The sequence below is a fragment of the Pelodiscus sinensis genome, chromosome 9, assembly GCF_049634645.1.
Source record: "Pelodiscus sinensis isolate JC-2024 chromosome 9, ASM4963464v1, whole genome shotgun sequence".
Lineage (NCBI taxonomy): Eukaryota > Metazoa > Chordata > Testudines > Trionychidae > Pelodiscus > Pelodiscus sinensis.
The window spans coordinates 46987804-47014485 of NC_134719.1; the positions used below are offsets into that span (position 1 = coordinate 46987804).

General features: G+C 49.6%; 2 protein-coding genes across 6 annotated transcripts in view; both read left to right on the forward strand.

Moving 5' to 3' along the window:
* The window catches only part of LOC102457151 (complement factor H-like), a 72814-nt gene that overhangs the window by 14674 nt on the left and 31458 nt on the right, over nt 1–26682 (forward strand). For 3 of the 5 annotated variants that reach the window (XM_075936707.1, XM_075936705.1, XM_075936706.1), the window contains exons 8-9: nt 4355–4549; nt 19897–20073. The exons of 1 other annotated variant lie outside the window; for it this stretch is intronic. In XM_075936707.1, the coding sequence (XP_075792822.1) occupies nt 4355–4549; nt 19897–20073 (372 nt within the window). Of the gene's footprint in view, nt 1–4354; nt 4550–19896; nt 20074–23781; nt 24330–26682 lie in introns of those variants that run through there. One more of the 5 variants, XM_075936708.1, reaches the window with a different exon arrangement.
* LOC142830603 (uncharacterized) lies at nt 14332–16534 on the forward strand. The gene is made up of 2 exons (XM_075936722.1): nt 14332–15991; nt 16245–16534. The coding sequence occupies exons 1-2, from the start codon at nt 15482–15484 to the stop codon at nt 16338–16340; spliced, it is 606 nt and encodes a 201-aa protein (XP_075792837.1). The 5' UTR covers nt 14332–15481; the 3' UTR covers nt 16341–16534.

The following is a 26682-nucleotide window of genomic DNA, read 5'->3' on the forward strand; positions in this document are numbered from 1 at the left end:
CTAAAGTCGAATTAAGCTGTGCATTTCAGCTATGTCAATTGCATAGCTGAAGGTGAAATAACTTAATTCGGCTTTTGGCACTGTCTACATAACAGAAAGTTGAAGGAAGAACACTCGTCCTTCAATTTCCCTTTGGCTATGACTACACAGCAAAGGTCTTTCAAAATAACAGCACCTACACAGCCAAACTGCTATTTCGAAATTAAATCGAAATAGCGGAGCGTTTATTTTAGAATTGGTAAACCTCATTCCACGAGGAATAATGCCAATTTCGAAATTGCTATTTCAAAATAAGCACTGTGTAGACGCTTATTTTGAAATAGGAGGCCTCCAGCCCTTCCCAGGGTGCCCTGGTGGCCACTCTGGGCACAACCAAGAAAATGCCTCTCCCTCCCCCTTTCCCTGGAGCCCTTAAAGGGGTAGACTTTGGCCATAGTGCCTGTGCCAGCTCCAAGCCTGCCAGACCAGAGCCAGCAGTTGCTGCACCTGACCGGTGGCCCCAGCATGAGCCAGGCAGCCAGTGCCAGCCAGCCCTCCACCACTCTCCCAGAGCAGTCTGCCAGCTCCCAGGAGTCTGCCAGGGCCTGGAGAAGGCAGGCGCCTTCCTAGTCCAGTGCAGAGATCATGGACCTGATTGCGGTTTGGGGGAATGCCACCAATGTCCATGATTTCCACACTAGATGGAGGAATGCGACCATCAACAGGCAGATGGCTGGCAGCCTGGCCACTAAAGGCCACATCCAAACCCAGGAGCAGGTTCTGATGAAAATCAAGGAGCTGTGGCAGGCATATGCCAGGGCCAAAAGAGGCAGCTCTCAACCAGGGGCAGATGCAGACTATGTCTAGACTACATGCCTGTGTCGGCAGAGGCAGGTAAAATAGGCTACGCAACATAGTCAATGAGGCGGAGATTTAAATATCCCCTGCTTCATTAAAATAAAAATGGCCACCACGCTATGCCTGCTCAGCTGATTGTTGGCACAGCGTGGCAGTCAAGATGTGGATCGGTCGACAAGGGATGCCTTTGTCGACCAATCCTTTATGCCTTGAGGTTTACAGGATCAGTCGACAAAGGCTTCCCTTATCGACTGATCTGCGTCTTGACTGCTGCACTGTGCCTACAATCAGCTGAGCTGGCACAGTGCGGCGTCTATTTTTATTTTAATGAAACGGGGGATATTTAAATCTCCGCTTCATTGACTAGGTCTGGTAGCCTAATTTACATGCCTCTGCTGACAGACATGTAGTCTAGACATACCCGCAGAGAGCTGTCCCTATTTGGATGCCCTGGACCACATCCTGAAGGGCGGGATAGTCCATGCCCCACAGGTGGTCATCGACCCTGGGGCAGAGCTTGCTGCTCCAGTCCTTGCTGCCTCCCCAGCTACTGCTCCTCCTTCTACTCCTTCTCCCCTTCCCGCTTCTTCCTCCTCACCCTCCCCACACTTCTAGGGATGCCGAGGTCCCCCGCACCCATGGTGCTGGGAGACAGTTAGACTGGCAAGACCCTCAACCTTGAGCCCTGAGCTTCTCCTCCCCCTTCCTCCCCTTGCCCCCCCCTGACAGTTCCCTCCTCCCAGGTTTCCCCCTTCCCTCTCCCGCCCTCCCTCTTCCCCTCTCCCACCTTCTTTCCACTGTCTCACCTCAGTTTCATTCCCCCCACCCCAGTTTTGTTCAATAAGAGGCTTTGTTGTAATGAACACATGTCTTTTATTGTACAGCAGAAAGGGAGGGGTAAGTGGAAGGACATGAGGGAGGAATGAGGCACAAGTCCCTAGTGGGGCACACCAGGGAGACTGTTACTGTCTGCAGAATGTGCTGCCAGGTTCGCAGCAACATGTCCAGGAGAAGCACCAGAGTGCCCAGGGACGGCTTTGGCTCCATGCTGCAAAGTGCTGTGGTGTCCTGAGTGAGGGCAACCAGAGCATACAGGGGAAAAAATGCTTTGCTGTCCCTCAGCAAGGTAGGCAAGCAAGCAGGGAAACCTTAGACCCAGCTGTCCGGGGGATCCCTTTAAGCATAGGTCTCAGCCTCAGGCAGCAGCCACACAAGGTAACTCCTATCAGTGTGGACGCGTTATTTTGAAATAGCAAAATGCTATTTTGAAATGCATTTTGTGTCTAGATGTGTTATTTCAAAATAAGCTATTTTGAAAAAATACGGTAGTGTAAACATACCCTTACTCCTCATGAAATGAGGGTTATAGGAGTCAGAGTAAGAAGTCCTCCACCTTGACAATATTTATCGTGTAGACATGCTTTTTGTTATTTCAGAATAATGCCTGTTATTCCAAAATAATGCTGATGTGTAGACAAAGCCATACAGAATAACCCTAGGTTTATATAATCTTTTTCTTCCCTCGTTATCAATTTTCTAAAACTGTCAGGGTATGTCTACACTACAGCGCTAATTCGAACTAAGCTAATTCGAATTAGCACAGCTAGACTTAAAAACTAGTTCGAATTAGCGTTTTGCTAATTCGAACTAGCATGTCCACACAGAGTGGACCCTGAACAGAGGTTAAGGATGGCCGGAAGCAGTGCCGGCAAGGCATCAGATGAGGACTTAGAGCGTGGAGCTGCTGTCTCAGGCTAGCAGAGGGCTGTGCTTAAAGGGACCCGATCCCCGCCCCGGACAGACAGTTCTCAGGGTTCCCCGCTTTGCAAAGCAGTCCTGGCTTGGAGTGCCCTGAGTGCCCACACGCGGAACATCACAGCACTCGGCCATCAGCCCGGCTGCACTTGCCACAGGCTGCCATCCGGGGAGAGGGGGCAATCGGGGGGCTGCAGGAGATCTTCCACCCTGAGAAGCCCGCAGAGCCAGCCCAGTCCTCCCCATCGGGGGCGTGTACCCCATTCCTCCCTCACCTCCTTCCACTTACCCTTCCCTAGTCCCCCTTCCTGATGTACAAAATAAAGAAAACGTGTGTTCAAAAATTGAATCTCTCTTTATTGAACAAAAAGGAGGTGGGAGAGGGGAAGAGAGAGGGTGGGAGAGGGGAGGGCAACTACAATGATCAGGGGTTTGGAACAGGTCCCATATGAAGAGAGGCTAAAGAGACTGGGACTTTTCAGCTTAGAAAAGAGGAGAAGGAGGGGGGATATGATAGAGGTCTATAAAAGCAAGAGTGGTGTGGAGAGGGTGCATAAAGAAAAGTTCCCCATTAGTTCCCATAATAGAAGGACTAGAGGACACCAAATGAAATGAATGGGTAGCAGGCTTCAAACTAGTAACAGAAAGTTCTTTTTCACAAAGCAAAGAGTCAACCTGTGGAACTCCTTGCTGCAGGAGGCTGTGAAGGCTAGAACTAGAACAGAGTTTAAAGAGAAGTTAGATCAAGTCATGGAGGTTGGGTCCATGGAGTGGTATTAGCCAGGGGGTAGAAATGGTGTCTCTGCCCAAAGTTTGTGGAAGGCTGGAGATGGATGGTACGAGACAAATGGCTTGGTCACTGTCTTTGGTCCATCCCCTCCAGGGTCCCTAGGGCTGGCCACTGTCAGCAGACAGGCTACTGGATTAGATGGACCTTTGGTCTGACCCAGTACGGCCATTCTAATCTCAGGGCTCAGGGTCGGGGGTCTCAGTGAACCACCTTGATTTTCATGCAAACCTGCTCCTGGGTGGCCAGGCTGGCAGCTCTCCTGCCCTAGACGGCCACTTTCCTGTGCCTAGTGCGGAGTTCGTGGACGAGGTCCACAATGTCTTCACTAGACCAGGTGGGTGCCTGCCTCTTGCAGTCCTGGCCAGGCTCCCGAGAGCCACCAGCCTGGTCCCGGGAAGAGGCGGAGGGCTGGGGGGCATCAGGTGGCTGGCTCATGGCGTGCCAGGTGCAGGGTCTGCTGGCTGGGTGCTGGCAGGCTTGCACCTGGCATGGGCACCGTAGCCAGACCGTGCCCCTTTAAGGGCTCCGGGGCCGGGAGAGGGGCATACGAGTTTCCCTGGTGGCGCCCAGAGTGGCTACCAGGGAAAGCTGGGGAGGGCTAGCCTCCCACTAGTTCGAATTAAGGGGCTACACAGCCCTTAATCCAAACTAGTAAATTCGAAGTAGGCTTAATCCTTGTAAAATGAGGTTTACCTAGTTCGAACTAAGCGCTCTGCTAGTTCGAATTAACTTTGTAGTGTAGACATACCCTCAGATCCTATTAGTAGGAAAATTTTACCAATATGAGAGAGAAGATAACCCTGATCATCGGAGTGTACATATTTTGATCTCCTCAGTCCAGTTAATGTAACATTCAAATAATAAAGTACAAAAGCTGAGAAGAGAACTAGAATATGAATATTCAGAACTTAGCAAACTGAATTTTTCTTGCATGTACTTTGTAATAACATATATTTTAAACTATTTTTAAAGGGAGGCCCTGTGACTACCCACACATAGAAAATGGAGCATTAAGTAGGACTTATGAATATTACAGAGAACAAATGTTTCCAGCTACGTTAGGTAGGACAATTCACTACCAATGTGATCAAGGTTACACACCTAAAACCAACGAAAGATACTCCATATGCACTAAAGAGGGCTGGGATCCCAAGCCACAGTGTCTTAGTAAGTACATATACATTTGTATTTTCTCTAAAAAATCTGCTGTAGTATAAATACTAATATTTATACAGTGCAATGCATCATTGGATGGACCAGGACTGGGAACTGGGTGAGTGTTAATACTTCATTACTCCGTTCTGGCTCCTGCAGTCCCCTAGCCAAGTTTGTTGTCAAAGGATACAAGTGTCTCTTTGAAAGGATTCTTCTTCACACCAGATAGTAGCAACAGCATTAGAAGGCACCAGAAGTGGGAACAGGCTTTCAGTGAACTGGCTGTAGGATTTGGAGAGGTGCTTTTCTCTTTTGTTCCTTTTCTTCCCTCCTTGTTCCTGATCCCTCCACTAGCATTTCTATCTCTGTTGCAAGGGAATAGTTTAAGACTTGGTATCCCCCAGAGAGAGAGAGGGAGAGAGAGAGAGAACAGAAGATGCTGGGGTCTAGCAGGTTTAGAAAGTATAAGCAAAGATCAATACAAATCTGTGTTGGGGGAGACCTATCAAGAGGGGTATTTTGTGTTCTGAAAGAGAAGCTAAAATGTTTGTTTTTTTTTTGAGGATTTTCTGTTGCCAGGAAACATTCTGTGAGAGTGATGGACTTAGAAGGATTATATTCCCTTATGTACTATTGCCCTTGCTTCCAGGTACATATACGCACTCACTCACATGTGCATGCATGCGGACCCCATTGTCCCCAGCTTTGCCGCAATGGGCTTCCCCAACTGCGGGTGTATGTATATACATGGTTATTGGCAGCACCTATATCTCCATCCAGGCCTCCGACCACCAAACTTCAGAATACATCAACCAGAAAGGGTACTTTTCCATGGTCCTGAAGTCCCTTGTGGGCCACCAAGGCTGGACCACCGACATCTATGTGGGGTGGTCAGGGAAGGAAGTACTGCAACTCCAGCATCTTCCAGAAGCTGCACACAGGCACTTTTTTCCCAGACCTCATCATCAGGGTCAGGGAAGTGGACATGCCGATATGCATGATGGGAGATGCTGCCTACCCTCTGCTCTTCTGGCTGATGAAGCCCTGCACAGGATACCAGGACCAAAGGAAGGAACGTTCAGTGCTAGGTTCAGCAAGGTCCACATGGTTGTGGACGGCACCTTCGACCATTTGAAAGGAAGGTTCTTCTTTGAATGATTGTTCACATCAAATCCAATTCAGGTGTACGTGCACTATGTGTATGAATGTCAGAGACGTTTCCCCTAGCAGCTCCCATAGGATCAGCTGTGGAGACCTCTAGAGCAGCACCACTATATCAGCACACACACAAACACACACACACACACACACACACACACACACACACACACACACATATATATATACACACAACTGCCGACCCTACAACTGCCAACCCTACCTTCCCTCACTTACTTCTTACCGTTCATGGCAACGTTGGAACTATAGCTAGCTCTTGCTTAGCAAGTGCCTAGTCCTTAGGGGTAGCTCTTGTTCCTTGGTCTTCATTTTGTTTTTCTCTGTGATGAAAAGTGCTAGATTTGCCAAAGCCTTAATCCCCATACTAAGAAGTACAGGAGCATAGGCTCCAACAGCTCCTGATGGAAGCCATGCTTCGGTGTGAAGCACCCCAACCTCGGTAAGAGATGCAATGCAGAAGCCGAGCAGGACAAAGGACTCTTGGCTCCAGAGTTCCCCGGCACCAAAGACTGCAGTGCAGAGCCATAGATCTACCTCACTGGCACCATGGGGCAAGAGAGAGGACACAGGTAGATCCTCTCATAGGCCCTGATAAAGACAGGATCATGCCTGGAGAAAATCCCTGGTGCGGGAACTCCAGGAATTGCTGTTGACACCAGCCCCCTTACCAGTGCTGTTTAGTTCAGCATGTGACCTTCCACTGACAGACATGAGCCCAGTGCAGGTCTTGAACTCCCCTTTGATGCTGGACATCTTTGAAGTGCCCAGGGATCTGATAGAAATCTCAGAGGTCAAGGTTTTCATGATGTGCAACAAAACACCTGCACCACTGGGACCGCACTACTCAAGGGGAAAGCAGGCCATGCTCCATAGGCCACAATCCACAGAATGGTACCAGAACAGGTCTTCCTCCTCGGAGGGTCCCCCATCGCAAGTGCAATGCCTTCCACTGCCATCACGGAGGGAGATCCCGGCACCAAGCGCCAGGCTGGCACCAAAGGATTGGCAAGAAATCGGCTTCCATGTCGAGGTCATGGTCCAGAAGTTCCAGGTGTTGTTCCTCTTCCAGATCTCCTTGGCACTGTTCTAGGTCCCAGATGAGGCCCCGACATGGTCATCATTGGCACCATCATGGTTGTCGCAGTTGGAATCAATCAGACATGGTATCAACCAGAGCTCAGCGTAGTTGGTCTTGATGCAGCACAAGGGACCTGCCTGAACAGTAGCAAAAGCATTGGCCTCCATGAGTGCAGTGGCCCTTCTGGACCCCTGGTCTTATCACCAGTCAGTTCCAGGGTGCTCCTAGGTCGATGGTGTCCACAAGTCAGAGATCCCATTCTCCTCGGGACAGGTGCTCTTTAGGACACTGTCTGTAATGGAGTCCCATCCACCTAGAGGCGACAGTCCATCTCCTGAGTCTAGGGAGCAGCCACTGGGAAAAGTCCTTTGGGTGGGCCCAAGGACAGAGCTAAGGACACTGCCCAGACCCAAGCCTATTCGTCATCCTCCCCAGTCGAAGAAGTGGCAGGCACCTCCATCTTGGGGCCCCTGCCTGTAGACCACAGGTCATATCAAGAGCTGCTGTGCAGGGTGGTGCAGAACATGAATCTCCCAATGGAGGAGATACAGGAACCTGTGGAGTCAATGGTGGACATACTTTCACATGAAGGGCCCTCTAAGATGGCTCTGCAAGTCATAAAGACAATACAGTCGAATTACACGACCCTATGGCAGACCCCATCCTCTATCCCTCTGGCAGCTGAAAGTGTTGAGAGGAGCTACTTTGTTTCACACAAAGGTTATAAGTTCTTTGCCCCTCATTGATTGTGGTCTCAGCAGTCAAGGAGAGGGAAAGACAAGGCCAAAAGGCCCTACCCCCAAATTAAATGGAGCAAAAAAGACTGACCTGTTTGGCAGGAAAGTCTAGCCGACAGGGGGTCTACAGCTAAGAATCACAATCAGCAAGTGATCCTCAGCAGATACACCTTCAAATCATGGGATACCCTTGCAAAGTTTAAGGAGAGGTTGCCCAATGATGACAGGCAGGAGCTCAGTGCCATGCGAGAGGAGGGCCGCACAATGAACTTCCATCCAGGCAGCCCTAGATTCCGCAGACTCAATGGCACAATCTCTCTCGACGGGGTGGCTTTGCACCGGTCTGCATGGCTTCAAGCCTTGGGACTTCTCCTGGAAGTCCAGTCTCCATTACAGGATCTCCCATTCGATGACAACAGCCTAGTCTCAGAGCAGAGTGACAGTAAGCACCCCTCCTCCCTCTTCCAGGCTCACAGCTGAGAAAGAATAATGCTTTTCTGAGCAGGATGGAGGAATGGCCGCAGGGAAGAAAGGAAATCTGTCTTTGGCTCCCCGCTGCATCTGCGGGCCGGATCCAGTGGCTGGGCAGGCCAGATCCAGCCCCTGGGACATATTTTTCCCAGGACTGATCTGGATCATTCTTGACAAGTGTTTGTCAAACTTGCTCTTACAAATCTCAAATGACAGAAATTTCACAACTTCCCTGGTTAATTCATTCCAGTGCTGAACTACCCTGACTGTTGGGAAATTTTTCCTAATGTCCAACCTCAACTTCTCTTGGTGCCATTTCAGCCCATTGCTTTTTGTCCTATCCTCACAAGTTAAGCAGAATTTGTCTCCCTGCTCCTTATAACAACCTTTTATGTACTTGAAAATGGTTACCATGCCGTCTCTCAGTCTTCTCTTTTCCATACTAAAGAAACCCAATATTTCCAATCTTTTCTTTTAGGTAATGTACTCTAGACCTTTAATCGTTTTTGTTTCTCTTCTCTGGACTTTCTTCAGTTTGTCCATTGATAACTATTGCCTAGGAATGATTTTCCAACAAGCTTTGTGCCAATCAATAGTAGCTCTATCTAGTTTAATTTTCCTAGTTTGTGAATTAGAGGAACGTGCAAGACACTATCAAAAACTTTACTAAAGTCCAAATGTACCACATCTACTGCTTCCTCTAATCACAAGGCTTGTTACCCCCATCAAAGAAAGCTATCAGGTTTGTTTGACCCAACAAATTCATGCTGATTATTACTTGTCAACTTACTATCTTCTACAAATTCAATTCTGACATTGATGACCTCCTCAATCGAGATAACGGATGGCTGGAATATTATCCGCCTACCATTCAATGAAGGTGCCAGCAGCTCTTTGTGTAGATTCTTGAGTTAGTACCCTTCCTATCTAATTGATATCCTATGATCCTTATCTGCAAACTTTAGGTGCTTATAGGTTATCAGTTCTGCCCATTTGTTTTTCCCTTTGATATTTTCATACCCTCTGATCCTTGTTTCCCACCCCATTCATTTTTTTCCTTTCCTCCCTTTCCCTTCTCCCCTCTTTAGTTTGGGCCTGCACATCCTGAAAACAAAACACCAGTCATCCGAAGAAGTGGGCTGTGCTCACAAAAGCTCATGATACCACCTACATGTTTTGTTAGTCTATAAAGTGCTACCAGACCATTTGTTTGTTTTTTAAGTTTATCGTCTAGATGTTATTAACTTTCTGGGTACAGGAATTATACTGACTAACCTCTAATTCTCCAGGTTGTCTTTCTTTCCATTTTTATAGACAGGTAATATATTTGCCCTTTCCAGTCTTCTGGAATCTCTCGCATTTTCCATGACTTTTCAAAGATAATGGCTCAAATATTACCTCAGTCAGCTGCATCAGTATTCCACAAGACATTTACTCAGACCCTGGTGATTTAAAGACATGTAACCTGTATCAGTCATTTTTAATTTGTTCTTTCCCTATCTGATCCTATCCCATTTTCACTGGCATTCACTGTGTTAGGAATTCAGTCACCAGCAACTTTGGTGAAAACCAAAACAAAATCATTAGGCCCCTGTCAGGGCTGTTCCCCACTCTGGCACTCCCAGTGGAGAGGATGGGGGCCTACAACAGACCTTAAATACCCTGCCTGTATAGGCTCTGCTTACAAAAACTCCCCAGTATCACAGATTCACTGACTTTTGCAGGGGATGGGAACTTACACCACCAAGTGAAATAAAAGAAAAAACCCTTTATTCTTGAACTCAGAAAGAAAGCAACTGGACTTTTCCCAGAGGAGGACCCCTAAGCTCCTTTAGCACAAGGGAGCTTGAAAACAAAGAGAAAATAACTGCAGTCTCTGGTAGCTGACCTCTTAGGCTACGTCTAGACTGCATCCCTCAAAGAATAAAATTGTGAGGCATGTAGAAGAACATAAGTTGCTGGACAAAAGTCACCATGGTTTCTGTAAAGGGAAATCATGTATTACTAATCTATTAGGGTATGTCTACACTACCCTCCTAGTTTGAACTAGGAGGGTAATGTAGGCATACCGCACTTGCAAATGAAGCCCGGGATTTGAATTTCCCGGGCTTCATTTGTATAAGCGGGGCGCCGCCATTTTTAAAACCCCGCTCGTTCGAATCCCGTGCAGTGCGGCTACACGGGGCACGAACTAGGTAGTTTGAACTAGGCTATTGGTTATGAGGAGTAACGGTAGTTCAGACTAGGAAGCCTAGTCCGAACTACCTAGTTCGTGCCCCGTGTAGCCGCGCTGCACGGGGTTCGAACGAGCGGGGTTTTAAAAATGGCAGTGCCCCGCTTATACAAATGAAGCCCGGGAAATTCAAATCCCGGGCTTCATTTGCAAGTGCGGTATGCCTACATTGCCCTCCTAGTTCGCAGTGTGCAGCGGCGGTCAAAAAGGCAAATGGGATGCTAGGAATTATTAAGAAAGGGATAGAAAATAAGACCCAGAATATCTTACTGTCCCTGTAAAAAACTATGGTACACCCACATCTTGAATATTGTGTACAGATGTGTTCTCCTCACCTCAAAAAAGATATTTTGGCCTTGGAAAGGGTTCAGAAAAGGGCAACTAAAATGATTAGGGGTTTGGAACGGGTCCCATATGAAGAGAGGTTAAAGCGACAGGGACTTTTCAGTTTAGAAAAGAGGAGACTGAGGGGGGATATGATAGAGGTCTATAAAAGTACGAGTGGGGTGGAGAGGGCAGATAAAGAAAAGTTATTCATTAGTTCCCCTAATAGAAAAACTAGAGGACACCAAATTAAATTAATTGGTAGCAAGTTTAAAACTAATAAAAGAAAGTTCTTCTTCACACAGCATGTAGTCAACCTGTGGAACTCCTTGCCAGAGGAGGCTGTGAAGGCTAGGACTATAACAGAGTTTAAAGAGAAGCTAGATAATTTCATGGAGGTTAGGTCCATAAAAGGCTATTAGCCAGGGGATAGAAATGGTGTCCCTGGCCTCTGTTTGTCAGAGGCTGGAGAGGAATGGCAGGAGACAAATTGCTTGATCATTGTCTTCGGTCCACCCTCTCTGGGGCACCTGTTGTTGGCCACTGTCGGCAGACAGGCTACTGGGCTAGATGGACCTTTGGTCTGACCCAGTACGGCCGTTCTTATGTTCTTATGTCCTTATGTTCCCTCCACTGACAGAGGAATGCAAATCAAGCATGTCGAAATTGCTAATGAAGCTGGGATTTAAATAACCTGTGCCTCATTAACATAAACATGGCCACTGCTTTTTTTTCTAAATGGAGTTTTTTGGAAAAAAAACCCAGCAGTCTAGACACATATTTGTCGAAAATAAAGTCTTTTTCGACAGATCCTGTATTCCTCAAAAAATGAGGTTTACAAGATCTGTCAAAAAAGGCTTTATTTTTGACAGATCTGCATCTAGACTGACTGTTTTTCGAAAAAACTCCATTTCAAAAAAAGCAGCAGCCATGTTTATGCTAATAAGGCACAGGATATTTAAATCCCAGCTTCATTAGCAATTTCAACGTGCCTACCCTACATCTCTTTGTCCACAGAGAGGTGTAATCTAGACAAACCCTTAGTCTGAAGTGTGCAGACACTCACAGAGACAGACCTCCTGTTTCTTTCCAGGACACAAGACTCAAATCATTGCCTTAAAAAGGTGATTTTATTAACAAAACACCAAGATAGCCTTGATGAAGCATGCTTAGTTGCTAGGTGTTACAGAGCAAATGAGTAAAACAAATTAAAACGCAGTGTACGTTCTTAGTGAATAGGGGAGGGAAGACATAGATTCACACAGAGAAGTTTAACCAAACAACCAAACAGAGAAAAATACCCTGACTGTGATTAAATACACCTTTAACCTCTACTCACGATCCATGCTGATCTGTACTTCAAGGCCCAATTCACTCCCATGTCCAATATTTTTTATAGGCATAGTAATTCTGATCACTGCATCTGCTCCCTCCAACCCTTAACTTAGAATTCTTTTTCAAAGAGAGCAGCCACGGTATCTAAATACAATTCAGATTTCAGCACTTTATCCCCATGGGTTCTTCTGCCAAAAGCCTTGCTAGCTACTTGAGTTTAACCCTTTAGTCACTGGGTGCTGGCCAGAACTCCTCCCATCCATCACAAACTTGTATAAGACATTTTTAACTTGTTCTTTCCCTATCTGATCCTATCCCATTTTCAGTGGCATTCACTGTATTAGGTATTCAGTCACCAGCAACTTTGTTGGAAACTGAAAGAAAGTCATTAGGCACCTCTGCCAGTTTCACATTTTCTGTTGTTTTTCCTTGTTCTTTGAGTACTGGCTCTACACTGTCTTGCTATTCCTATTGCTTCTAATGTATTTGTAGAATGTTTTTTTGTTACCCTTCAGGTCTGTGGCTAGATTGAGCTTCTTTTGTGCCTTTGCATTTCTAATTCTGTCTTTTTGTGTGTTGTTTGTTTATATTTTTCCTGCATATTGTGACCTAGTTTCCACTTTTTATAGGAATCCTTTTTGATTTCTAGATCATTCAAGATCTCTGGTTAAGCCAGGTTGGTCTCTTGCCATACTTCCTATCTTTGGGTATGTCTACACTACAAAGTTAGTTCGAACTAACGGACGTTAGTTCGAACTAACTTTAATAGGTGCTACACTAGCGCTCCGCTAGTTCGAATTTGAATCGAACTAGCGGAGCGCTTAGTTCGAACTAGGTAAACCTCATTTTACGAGGACTAACGCCTAGTTCGAACTAGCTAGTTCGAACTAAGGGCTGTGTAGCCCTTTAGTTCGAACTAGTGGGAGGCTAGCCCTCCCCAGGTTTCCCTGGTGGCCACTCTGGCCAACACAAGGGAAACTCTATGCCCCCCTCCCAGCCCCGGACCCCTTAAAGGGGCACGGGCTGGCTACGGTGCCCGTGCCAGGTGCAAGCCTGCCAGCACCCAGCTAGCAGACCCTGCACCTGGCACGGCACAGAGCCACCCACCCGATGCCCCCCAGCCCACCCCCTCTTGCCGGGACCAGGCTGGCGGCTCCCGGGAGCTTGCCCGGGACCGCAAGAGGCGGGCACCTTCCTGGGCTAGTGCGGACATCGTGGACCTCGTCCACGATCTCCGCACTAGGCACAGGAAAGTGGCCGTCTAGGACAGGAGAGCTGCCAGCCTGGCCACCCAGGACCAGGTGTGCATGAAAATCAAGGGGGTCCACTGAGACCCCCGACCCTGAGCCCTGAGCTTACAATGGCCGTACTGGGTCAGACCAAAGGTCCATCTAGCCCAGTAGTCTGTCTGCCAACAGCGGCCAACCCTAGGGACCCTGGAGGGGATGGACCGAAGACAATGACGAAGCCATTTGTCTCGTGCCATCCCTCTCCAGCCTTCCACAAACTTTGGGCAGGGACACCACTCCTACCCTCTGGCTAATAGGACTCCATGGACCCAACCTCCATGACTTGATCTCACTTCCCTTTAAACTCTGTTCTAGTTGTAGCCTTCACAGCCTCCTGCAGCAAGGAGTTCCACAGGTTAACTATTTGCTTTGTCAAGAAGAACAACTTTCTCTTACTAGTTTGAAGCCTGCTACCCATTCCTTTCCTTTGGTGTCCTCTAGTCCTTCTTTATGGGAACTCAGGAAGAACTTTTCTGAATGCACCCTCTCCACCCAACCCCTGCTTTTAGAGACCTCTATCCTGTCCCCCCTCCGTCTCCTCTTTTCTAAGCTGAACAGTCCCAGTCTCTGTAGCCTTTCTTCATCTGGGACCTGTTCCCAACCCCTGATCATGTTAGTTGCCCTCCCCTCTCCCAGCCTTTTTCTTCCCCTCTCCCACCTCCTTTTCCCAGTCTCCCCCAGTTTTTTTTCAATAAAGACAGAGTCAATGTTGGAAGAAACGTTATCTTTATTTTGTACATCAATAAGAAGGGGGGCTAAGGAAGGGTAAGTGGAAGGAGGTGAGGGAGGAATGGGGTACGAGCCCCCGATGGGGAGGACTGGGCTGGCTCTGCGGGCTTCTGGGGGTGGAAGCTCTCCTGCAGCCCCCCAATTACTCCCTCTCCCCAGATGGCAGCCTGCGGCAAGTGCAGCCGGGCTGATGGCTGAGTGGTGTGATGTGCCCAGTGTGGGCACTCAGGGCACTCCAAGCCAGAACGTCTTTGCAAGCGGGGCACCCCTTAGAACTGTGTGTCCGGGGTGGGGGTCGGGACCCTTTAAGCGTAGCCCTCGGCTAGCCTGAGACAGCATCTCCATGCTCTAAGTCCTCCTTTTATGCCCTGCCGGCACTGCTTCCGGCCAGCCTTAAGCCCTGTTCAGAGTCCACTCAATGTGGACTTACTAGTTCGAACTAGCAAAACGCTAGTTCGAACTAGTTTTTAGTTCTAGATGCGTTAGTTCGAACTAGCTTAGTTCGAATTAACTAATTCGAACTAAGTTAGTTCGAACTAGCGCTGTAGTGTAGACATACCCTTTTTTATGCAGCAGAGTGATGTGCTCTTGTGCCCTTAATAATGTCCCTTTGAAAAATTACATTTATCTTCATATGTTTTTCCTCTTAGAGTTGCTTTCCATGGGATCTTACTTATCAATTCACTGAGTTTGCTAAAGTCTGCATTTTTTAAATCCACTGTCCTTATTTTCCTGTTCTCGCTTTTACTATTTCTTAGAATCGTGAACTCCACCATTTCATGATCACTTTCATCTAAGCTGTCTTCCTCTTTCAAATTCTCAACCATTCCTCCCCATTTTTTACAATCAAATCTAGAACAGTCTCTGCCTTAATAATTTTCTCCACCTTCTCTAATAAAAGATATCTCCAATCTAGTTAGATAATCTTTGCCCTGCTGTGTTATTTTTCTCAACAGGTGTCTGGGTCATCGAAGTCCTCCATCACCCCCAAACTTCTACTTTGGATGATATGGTTAGGTTTTTAAAAAACACTACTTCTGCCTGGGTAAATGGTCTGTAGTAGACCCCTATTATAACATCACCCTTGTTTTTACCCTCTTATTCTTACTTAGAAATTTTCATAAAGTCTGTCTCCTACTTCCATCTCAACATCAGTGCAAGAGTATACATTTTTAAACCAACAAGCCAACATGTCCTCCCTTTTTTCGCTATTTGTAGCCTTCTCACTGGGGGTACGTCTACACTACAGCGCTAATTCGAACTAACTTAGTTCGAATTAGTTAATTCGAACTAACGCATCTAGAACTAAAAACTAGTTCGAATTAGCATTTTGCTAATTCGAACTAGCGCGTCCACACTGATTGGACGCAGGGGCGCATTTAAGGGCGGCTGAAACCAGTTCTGGCAGGGCATCAGGTTAGTAGTTGCTTTGTGTGGCTGCTGTCTGAGGCTATCTGAGGCTCGTGCTTAAAGGAACCCCCCCGGAGAGCCGGTTCTCAGCTTTTCCTGCTTGCTTGCCAACCTCGCCGAGGGGCAGCAAAGGGTTGGTCTCTGTGCCCGTCTGTATCAATGCTTCCCTTCGGGGACACCGCCGCAGGTGGCAACATGGAGCCAGAGCTCGCCCTGCACCTTCTGGTGCACTTTCTGGACTGGCTGCTGCAAGCCTGCCAGCAATGGCTCGAGGCTGCCTTGCACCACCTGGTGCACGTCAGCCCCCTGCCTCTCCACCTGGCCACCCTGGGGGCCGTGGAGGAGTCGCGGCGGTGCCCCAGCACATGCGTGCCCCGCCGCATCTGGAGTCTGGACACCAGCAGCGACTGGTGGGACCGCATCGTCCTGGAGCGCTGGGAAGACCGACAGTGGACCCAGAACTTCAGGATGAGGAGGGACACCTTCCTGGAGATCTGCGAGTGGCTCGCCCCTGCCCTGCGCAGAAGGGACACTCGCATGAGGCCTGCCATCCCCCTCCAGAATCGGGTGGCCATCGCCCTCTGGAAGCTCTCCACGCCGGACAGCTACCGATCCGTCGGGAACCAGTTCGGTGTGGGGAGATCCACCGTCAGAGCGGTGCTCATGCAGGTATGGCACTCGTCGGCCACTGCGCCGGGGGAGGAGGGCTGCAAGGAGGGGATGGGCCACCACAGGGACAAAGGGGGGGGCGGGAGGAGGCGAAAGCGCCCCGCACCGGAGGGGTCGGTCTGTCCCGGCCGTACTAGACGCCGCCAGGGGGGTTTGCTTCTGGGAGTGGGGCGCGGGGCACTGCCAGGGCACGAACGCTCCCAGCCACCCAGGCGCCCCACTGATTGGCGCTTTGCTGTGTCTCTCTCTGCAGATGGTCAAGGCCATCAACCGGGTGCTGCTCCGCAGGGTGGTCCACCTCGCCGACCCGGACGCTGTCATCCGGGGTATGTCTACACTACCCTCCTAGTTCGAACTAGGAGGGTAATGTATGCATACCGCACTTGCTCCTGAAGCCCGGGATTTGAATTTCCCGGGCTTCATTAGCATAAGCGGGGAGCCGCCATTTTTAAATCCCCGCTGCTTCGAACCCAGTGTAGCGCGGCTACACGGGGCTCGAACTAGGTAGTTCGGACTAGGGTGCCTATTCCGAACTACCGGTACACCTCGTTTCACGAGGAGTAACGGTAGTTCGGAATAGGACCCTAGTCCGAACTACCTAGTTCGAGCCCCGTGTAGCCGCGCTACACGGGGTTCGAAGCAGCGGGGATTTAAAAATGGCGGCTCCCCGCTTATGCTAATGAAGCCCGGGAAATTCAAATCCCGGGCTTCATTAGCAAGTGTGGTATGCATACATTACCCCGCTAGTTCGAACTAGCGGGGTAGTGTAGACATACCCACAGGGATTCAGCGCCCTCGGCTTCCCCAACTGCAGGGGGGCCATCGACGGGACGCACATCCCCATCTGTGCCCCGGAACACCGGGCGTCCCGTTATGTGAACCGCAAGGGGTACTTCTCCATCCTCCTGCAGGCCATGTGTGACCACCGGGGACAGTTCACGGACATTAATGTGGGCTGGTCCGGCAAAGCACACGACGCCCGGGTGCACCGCAACTCCTCTGTGTGCCAGCGGCTGCAGGCCGGGACCTTCTTCCCCGACCGCCACATCAGGGTCGGGGACGTGGACATGCCCCTGTGCCTGGTGGGGGATGCCGCCTACCCACTGCAGCCGTGGCTGATAAAGCCCTACACGGGGCACCTCAATCCCTCCCGCCAGGCCTTCAATGCCAGGCTGACCAGGGCCTGCATCATGGTGGAAGGGGCCTTCGGGCAACTGAAAGCCCGCTCTTGATGCCTCCTCACCCGTCTGGACCTGGCCGAGCACAACATCCCTCCCGTGGTGGCAGCATGTTGTGTGCTCCACAATTTATGTGAGCGAAATGGGGAGGCTTTCCTGCCAGCCTGGATGGTTGAGGCTGACCGCATGGCTGGACACTACGGTTAGCCCCGCACCGACGCCGTCCGGGAAGCCCAGCGGGGGGCCGTCCGGATCCGGGAAGCCCTGCGGGAGAGCTTCCTGGTGGAGGAGGAGGACTGACCTCTTCCTGCATGCCCCACTGGGGCCTTCTTCCACCCTACCCCCTTCCCCTTTCCCCTCCCTACCTACTGTCAAATAAAGACACCTGTTTTTCAAACAAAAACGTCTGTTTATTTTACATAACTGGGGTGGGGGGAGGGAGGGAGGAAGGACGGTGGAAGAGGGGAGGGGGAAACCTGGGACGAGGGTGCTGGAAGGGGAGGGAAGGGAGGAAGGGAAAGGAAAGCTAAGGGGTGGGGGTCCGGCTGCCTCTCCTGTCTCACAACGCTGCAGGTCCGGGGGCGTTGGTGGGGAATGGTTGTGGGGGGGGGCAGGAGGGACGGGGGTGTGGAGGAAGCAGGAGCAGGAGCAGGAGGAGGAGCAGGGGGAACAGGGGGAGGGGGAGCAGGGGGAGCAGGAGGAATTGGGAAGCGGTTGAGCAGGCTCTGGAGGTGGCCTCTGAGGGCACGGCCCTGCTCCTCCAGTGCCTCCAAGCTCCTCCAGCGCAGCCTCAGGTCCTCCTGGACCCAGTGGTCCTGGAGACAGAGCTATTGCTCCAGGAACTGGAGGTGCCGCCTCTGGTACTCCTCTTGGTTCCTGGCTCTCCTGCTTGCCCGGGCACGGGCAGCTGCTGCAGGCAGGGTGGTGCGCCGTGCAGGCCCAGGTGCTGCGGCTGTGGTGAAACCAGAACAGCGGTCAATTACCCCAGGGGCCCAGGTGTGTGAAACCCAGCTCCCCTCTGCAAGGCCAGGGCCCCTGCAGGATCCCCAGCTGCTGCTCCATGGTGGGCAAGGCCCAGACGCACAGTCCCAGGGCTCCCTCTCGCCCCAGCCCCCCGTACACATAGGGGAGCACGATGGTACTCACAGGTTGACGCCTCCCTGGCCTCAGACGACACAGGTGAGCGGCTCTGTGGGGTGCCTCGGGGGTCCCAGGTCCTGGGCAGACTGCTGGCAGGCTCCTGGCTCTTGGAGCCCTCCTCCTCCTCCTCCGTCTCCTGGAGCGGTCCCTCTGCCCCGGGGTCTATCACGTCCCAGGGGGCAGGGACGGCATGAGCCCCCAGGAGGCGGTCCAGAGCCTGGAAGTGGGGGCACGCCTCCGGGTCGGCCCCTGGCAGGCAGGCCCAGGAGTAGGACTGCTGCAGGTCCTTGATTTTTCAGCGCACCTGCTCCCAGCTGCGCTGGTGGCCCCTGGCGGCCAGGCTGGCAGCCATGCGGCCGTAGACTGCCGCGTTCCTGTGGCTAGTGCGGAGATCGTGGACATTGGAGGCTTCCCCCCAAACTTCGATGAGGTCCACGATCTCCGCACTAAACCACGCGGGTGCCCGCCTCTTGCGGCCCTGGGCAGGGTCCTGGGAGCCGCCAGGCTGGTCCCGGGAAGAGGGGGAGGGCTGGGGGGCATCGGGTGGCTGGCTCATGGGTGTCAGCTGCTGGGTGTGCTGGCATGGGTGCTGGCAGCCTTGCAACTGGCACAAACTGTGTAGCCAGCCCGTGGCCCTTTAAGGGCTCCGGGGCCGGGAGGGGGGCAGTAGAGTTTGCCTGGTGTTGGCCAGAGTGGCCACCAGGGCAAGCTGGGAAGGGCTAGCCTCCCACTAGTTCGAATTAAGGGTCTACACAGCCCTTAATTCGAACTAGTAAGTTCGAACTAGGCTTAATCCTCGTGGAATGATGTTTACCTAGTTCGAACTAAGCGCTCCGTTAGTTCGAATTAAATTCAAACTAATGGAGTGCTAGTGTAGTGCCTATGAAAGTTAGTTCGAACTAACGTCCATTAGTTCGAACTAACTTTGTAGTGTAGACATACCCTAAGTTAGCCAGTCTGTATCCAAATATGCTCTTCCCCTTCCTTGATAGGTGACCCCCATCTCTGTTTACTGCTTATTCTTCCTGGATCAAGATCCTGTGGTCAAGGAAGCCAAAACTCTCCTTTTGATATGAACTTTGCAGCCAGTATTACCAGGATGCATCTGTCTCTTCTTCCACTCCAACCATTGACTGAAAAGATAGAAGAGAACACCACCGATTCTCCCAACCCCTTCACTCTTTCTCCCAGAGCCCTCTTGTCACTTCTGATCTTCTGAGGGTCATGCCTCACAATAGTTTTAGTGCCCACAATGGTTAGTAGCATGGGGGTAGTAATCAGAGGTTCAGATATTCCTTGACAATCCCTCTTTAATGTCTCATATAGCACTTGGAATGCCATATCAGGATGTCAGATGAGTGATCCCATCCCCCTCAAAAAAAGTCCCCAATCACCACTCCCCTATGTTTCCTCCTGGGAGTTGTGGCTGCAGACCTCCCAGTCTTGGGGGGACCAGGCTTTTCCTCCTCCACCTTAGCAGGTGATTCCTCAACTGTGATTAGTTTATTTTTGTTTTCTTTTTTTCTTTGTTAAATGTTTGACTTTCATTTGCTCCCTGAACTCACATCTTTTCTTCCCTTTTTTTAGAAATATGTGATACTAATTATTTAGCAAATGGCCATTTTCTACTTCGTTATTGGAGATATAAAGAAGATGATGAAATTTCATATGAATGTTGGCGTGATTATAGACCTGAAAATCCAGAAGCCAAAGCTGTATGTACAAAGAATAACTGGATGCCTCCTCCAAGATGTATCTATAAAAGTAAGCAATATTTATCTTCTATTGAGGGGCTGGTTAAAAAACTGTAGACATGCCTAATATACATTCAAAAATACTAGTTCTATCAGGTGACTTGACATGCCAATGCCATGACTGTATTTCTGTAACTCTCAAACTTCTTCACCCAGCTGTTTCCCGCTATCTGCCACCCCCCATTTGCTGTGTTATTTCTAAAAGTTAGATTGTGAAGACCTTGGAATATGTATGAGGCATGTCGTTGTCTTCTGTGACAAGATGAGCATGTTTCTGGGGTTTAAGAAAATAATATCCTGGAGGGAATTCCAAAATGTGAATGCCTCTCATGGATAATATCCTGTTGGTTACATCCTGTCATTCAAACTGAGGGGATCCAGTATGTATGTTGTATTGATCACAACTGTGGAAGTACTGCAGTGGGAAAAAGGCTGTCCCTGAAGAAGGCAGATTAAGTGATAATGATATTTCATCACTGTCTTTCTCACTGATGAGCCCCTTATGATTTGTCAGGTGCATAAACTATGAAGCTGCTTCCCATCATCAGCACAGAATAAAAAGGCAGAACTTTTCTCACAAAATAAGAGCCAGCAGTGTTGGAACCAAAATAACCATTTTCAGCCCAACCATTCTTGAGATTAGCTTTGGCAAGTCAGTATCAGGAATGATCTGAGAGACAAGAAACACTGGCATGCACGCTGATGATTTCTTGTGTTCCTCTCCCACTTTCAAAAGTCTGAAGGAATGGGTTGTTCAAAAACTTTTAAAATAGTGATGCTCCATTTCATTTCAGATGTACCTCTTCTATAGTCAGCTGATTCTTACAAAAAAAACCACCTGAAGAATTAACAGTATTTATCTTCAGGTAATGTCATTCTCTATTTTAGAAACGTGAAAAAGCTTAGATAGACTATGGTTATTACACCCAAAATAAGGACAGATTTGATTTAAATGAAGAAGATACAGACAGGTGTCTGGCTGGTTACACGACACCTGAAGGAAATGAGGAGGGGAATATACAATGCCGCAAAGAAGGATGGACTCCTCTCCCCAAGTGCATTAGTGAGTAAAGCACCAGAGCACAAAATCTTAAGAACTTTCTGGGGATTATTATTACTTTACATACAGGTGATCACATGATTCCAGAACAAAATGAAAAGGGGGCTATACAGTGCCTCAAAGAAGGATGGACTCCTCTCCCCAAGTGCATTAGTGAGGAAAGCATCAGAGCACAAAATCTTCCAGATTTTTCTGGTGATTATTCTTGCTTTAGGTTTCTTAGTTACTATCCTCTGGTTTTAAGGATCTATCACTCTGGGGTATTTCACAACAGAATAGTCTACAAAATTGGCACAATAAATAAATAAACCTTCCTTTGGAGGAGTGCCTTTTTATTAAGCGGTATCCCATATTTCTAGTCAAGAGTACTGTGCACTTAGGGTGCAATATAAATGTTATGCTTAAACAAAGCACACAAGATCTTTTATAGGGGAGAAGGCAGTACACCACATTTATTGAGAATACAGCAGTAGCATATGCTTTTCAGTCACTCACACACAGGCACCATACACACACAGTCCTGCCAGACGATGTTATAGTTACCAGTCCAGAGCCTGGATCAATCTAGTGGCCAGCTAGGTCGATCACAGAGTGGGAGCAGGGCCTTTGTCGGTCACAATCCGATGCTCTCCTGGAGTTGGTGGCAAGATGAACCCAAAGACCCATAGCAAGGCACCTTGCTTTTATAATCCTCTTTCCTTGTTCTCTGAAAAGCTCATTCTATAAACAATTGTCCTTTAGGGATTCTACCTTCACTGTAGAGCTATCAATCTGTCAATCCTTGACCTTGGATACACAGTGATGGTTCTTCTGATGCCAGTCAGTCTGTCTTCACCCGTATCACCCCTCCTTCCTTGGCCATCTGGCTCTGAGGATGACCTTCACACCTTTATCTTGACACATACATAACACTTTCACCCATAAACAATCTTTACAAGGACCTTCAAAGAAAAGCATAAACAACAGCATCTCATTTTGAGCAAAGAAAAAGACATTGTAAATCAAACAATTAAAACTCCAGCTTTCAGCATTCCTCTAATCTCATTAACATAGACACAATACCAAAACTCTGTCTCTTGACTTACTAAACTCACTAAACTTTAAAACAAAGACATGTACATTTAACTAAAGAGCTTAATTAATAAAATGTTAAACGTTAAATATGTTACCTTACATTACTACATTATTAAACCTAAATTACAAATATAAAAAGATATAACACTCTCTCACTCTAACATAAATGTCAGGAAGGATTTAGAAGTATGGTGTTGAGATATGTGACGTGTGAAGCAGATGGAAATGGTCACAATGACCAGTTTGCAATGGTAGGAGTTTGCATTTTATTTCCAAGTAAGAACATGTTCACATTGGTGAGCTGGGAACACACAATCTTAGAAATGTAGGGCTGGCGATGAACTTGAGATCATGTAGTCCATCTCCCTACATTAAAGCAGAATTAAGTATCTTAGAAAATCCCTGAAAGTTAAGTTCTTCTGAAAACCTCCAATGATGGGGATTCCATAACCTTCCAAAGTATGGGGACTTAACTATCTATGTCTACACTGCAAAGTTAATTCGAACTAACAGTCGTTAGTTCGAATTAACTTTCATAGGTGCTACACATGCAAACTGGTAGTTCGAATTTAAATTGAACTAGCGGAGCGCTTAATTCGAACTAGGTAAACCTCATTCTACAAGGACTAACGCCTAGTTCGAATTAAGTAGTCAAAATTAAGGGCTGTGTAGCGACTTAATTCAAACTAGGTGGAGGCTAGCCCTCCCCAGCTAGCCCTGGTGGCCATTCTGGGCCAAGCCAGTAAAACTCTTCTGCCCCCCTCCCGGCCCCGGAGCTCTTAAAGGGCCACGGTCTGGCTACAGTGCCCGTGCCAGGTGCAAGCCTGCCAACACCAGCCAGCAGACTCTGCACCTGGCACAAGATGAGCCAGCCCCCCGCTGCCACCCAGCCCTCCGCCTCTTCCCGGGACCAGGCTGGTGTGGAGATCATGGACCTCATTGAGGTTTGGGGGGAAGCCTCCAAAGTCCACGATCTCCACACTAGCCACAGGAAGGCGGCCATCTATAGCCACATGGCTACCAGCCTGGCCACCAGAGGCCACATGTGGACCCGGGAGCAGGTCCGCAGCAAGGTCAAGGACCTGTGGCAGTCCTACTCCAGAGCCTCCCAGCCAGGGGCCGACCCGGAGGCCTGCCCCCACTTTGAGGCCCTGGACCACATCCTGGAGGCTCATGCCGTCCATTCCCCCCCGGGTGGTGATTGACCCCGGGCCAGAGGGCCCCATCCCTGACACCAAGGAGGAGGAGGAAGATGCCGAGAGCCGGGAGCCTGCAGGGAGCCTGCCCAGGAACCAGGATCCCCAAGGCACCCCACAGAGCACATTGGCTGTGTCGTCTGAGGCTGAGGAGGACTCCACATGTGAGTGCCATCATGCTCCCCTTATGTGTATGGGGGGTGGGGGTGGGAGGAGAGGGAGCCCAGGGTCCATGCGTCTGTGCCTTGCCCACCATGGAGCAGCAGCTGGATGTCATGCGGGGGCCCTGGCCCATTCCCCACACGCTGACCTCGCCTTGAAGAGTGGGGCTGGGTTTCACCAACTGTGTCCCCAGGGAGAACTGACCACTGCTCTTGTTTCACCACAGCTGCAGCACCTGGGAGTGCAGGGTGCACCACCCCATCTGGAACAGCCACCCGCACCCGGGCCAGCAGGCGCACTCGCAACCTCAAGGACTACCAGCGGCAACATCTGCAGCTTCTGGAGCACAAGCTCCGCACTCAGAACCTCTGGGTCCAGGAGGACCTGTGGCTGTGGCAGCGGAACTTGAAGGCACTGGAGGTGCAGGGCCATGCCCTCAGAGGCCACCTCCAGACTCTGGTGGACAGGTTCCTGCCTTCTCCTGCTCCGGCCCCTGTGGCCGCCCCAGCTCTCGCTCCTCCTCACACCTCTGCTCCCCCTCCTGCTTCCTCTGCACCCCTCCTGCCCCACCCTCTACACCCACTCCCCCCCACCACTCCCACACCTGCAGTGCTGCAAGAAAGGAGAGCCAAGAGAACCCCCAACCCTGAGCTTTCCCTTCCCTTCCTCGCCTGCCTCCCCCTTCTAGGTCCCTCCTCCCAGGTTTCCCCCTTCCTTCTTCCACCGACATTCCTCCCTCCCCCCACCCCAGTTATGTAAAATAAAAAGAGATTGTTGTTTTCAAAACAGGTGTCTTTATTTAACATTAGGAAGGCGGGTTAGGGATGGGAAAGGGGAAGGAGGGGAGGGTGGAAGAAGGCCCCAATGGAGCATGCAGGGAGAGTTCAGTCCTCCTCCTCCACCTGGAAACTCTCCCGCAGGGCTTCCCGGATCTGGACAACCCCCCGCTGGGCCTCCCAGATGGTGGCGGTGCGGGGCTGAGCATAGTGGTCAGCCATGCGCTCAGCCTCAGCCATCCAGGCTGGCAGGAAAGCCTCCCCATTTCGCTCACACAAATTGTGCAGCACACAACATGCTGCCACCACGGGAGGCATATTGTGCTTGGCGAGGTCGAGGCGGGTGAGGAGGCATCTAATCCATGCTTTCAATCATCTGAAGGCCCCCTTGTCATGATTATGAGGGTTAGCCAGCAGCCTGGGGATTAAGGGGTTAACTACACCTAGCCAGGTGGAGTGACCAATAGGAATGTAGGTGGGATTTTTCAAACTGGGACAAAGGAATTTGGGTTTTTTTTCTTTCTCCCTTTTGTCTCTCTGGGAAAGTTCTCTGCAGCTACAGAGAGGGACAAGCATGTCTCTCTCTCTCCAAGACACCATTCTTCATTTTCTGTAAGTAGGGTAAAGCTTAGGTAGTTTCGTTAGGTTTTATTGTTTTATGGATTGGGTATGGGATCTGAGATCTGGCACTGTTTAAAAGATGTTTTGGCTTTTCTTTGTAACTAAGTTCTAGGCCCATGGAGTTTCTCCATGAGTATATTTTGTTACCTCCCTATCTAGTCATTATGTTTGCAACAGGAATATTGTTGTAATAATAAAAGTTCTTTCTTTTCTTTTTATTAACCTGGCAGTGGTTAATTGTGTGCCTTGTTTTTTATTTTAGGGGTAAGATTTCCCAAATGATCTTTCCCCTGATTTCTTTATCAACATTTGGGTGGTGGTAGCGGAAGTTTTAGTCCCAAGATCTAGGTTTTTAAGATTTTGGGGGGAGTTTGATACGAAAGCCTGGTAGATAAGGCTTTGGGGTACACTTGCTGGCCCCCACTTCTGCATTTATCATGCCAGAGTGGGGAAGGAGCCATGACATGGTGGCATAGCGGTGGAATTATTTTGAGAACCCAGGATTTTTAAAAGGGCACAAGTTTTCTTTTGAGTTGCAAGCTTTGCAGTTTTCCTTTTGTTTTTTCTTTTGTTTCTGGGCTGCCTCAGGGAGGGGCAGACCTTTAGCCAGACACAGACCTACCCAAACAGTTTGTTTTTTTGTTAGCTTTCGGGACAACTGGATAGCTAGACTAGACTAGGGCAGGGAAGGAACCCAGTACATGCTCTTGTGATCAGGCTGATACCTTAATCCAGCCTCAGGACATGTATGAGGTTTGTGAAGGGAGTGAGTGTGAATCTGGGAAGTTGTCTGTGGCTAGTCAGGCCTATGGGGAGCCAGGTAAAAGTTTTCCTCAATGTTTGCCTGAAAGAGATAGTTGTGTGTCTGTGAGTGAGGCCTCTACATGTCTGCCTGGAGCCTCAGAGGAGAGGCTGGAGTCAGATTTTTGGGCAGATTTTTGTGCCCTCCCGGCCCTGTTTCGGGAAAGTGTCCCTCGGGTGCAGTCTGGAGTGGCTGGCCAGAGTGAAAGTTTAGTTGGGGAAAAAGATCATATTCTGGAGGGTGTTCAGTGGGAGCAACCTCTGTGTGTGGAGCCTGGCAGTTTGACTGCTGAGGAGGGAAGTATGCATGTGAGGGAAGGGTTTCTTCCCAGTCGTTTGGCTGAGGAGAGTTTTGTGGGCCCAGATTTAGCTCTGGGGACAGCTGAAGCCCAGAAGGAGGAGGGGGAGGTCTCAGATCTTCCCCCAGAGGAGTCTGTGTGTTTTCCTGAAGGGGGGCTGTGTGAAGACCTGCCTGTTCAGGGGAAAGAGGGATCATGGGAGGAGTTGGTGGTGGCTCAGCAGGGTGAGGCTGCTGTAGAGCCAGGGGAAGATGAGCTTTCGCTTGCAGGAAGTCATCAGGAAGAGGATCCTTATGGTGAGGTGGGCCAGCAGGTTGCTGTGCCTGAGGGGGGTAAAAGTGACTTAAGGTTAGAAAGGTCCAGTGGGGACAAGGGTAAGGAAGTTGCAGGGGGACTGGAGGTTGTTTCAGATGGAGTGAGGATAGCCAGGGAGATGAACCAGCCCTCTGGTGACCAAGTGATTGTGTTGGACCAGCTTGTGGGAAAGTGTGTGTGGCTGAGACATGAATGTTTCCAGTTGGATTCTGTGAAGGGACCAGAGATCCATAAGTCTATCAGGCCAGTTCACCTAGGTCCTGTCGCTGTGAAGCAGTGGCCCACTTGGAAAACTAGATTGAAAGCAGGGTGCCA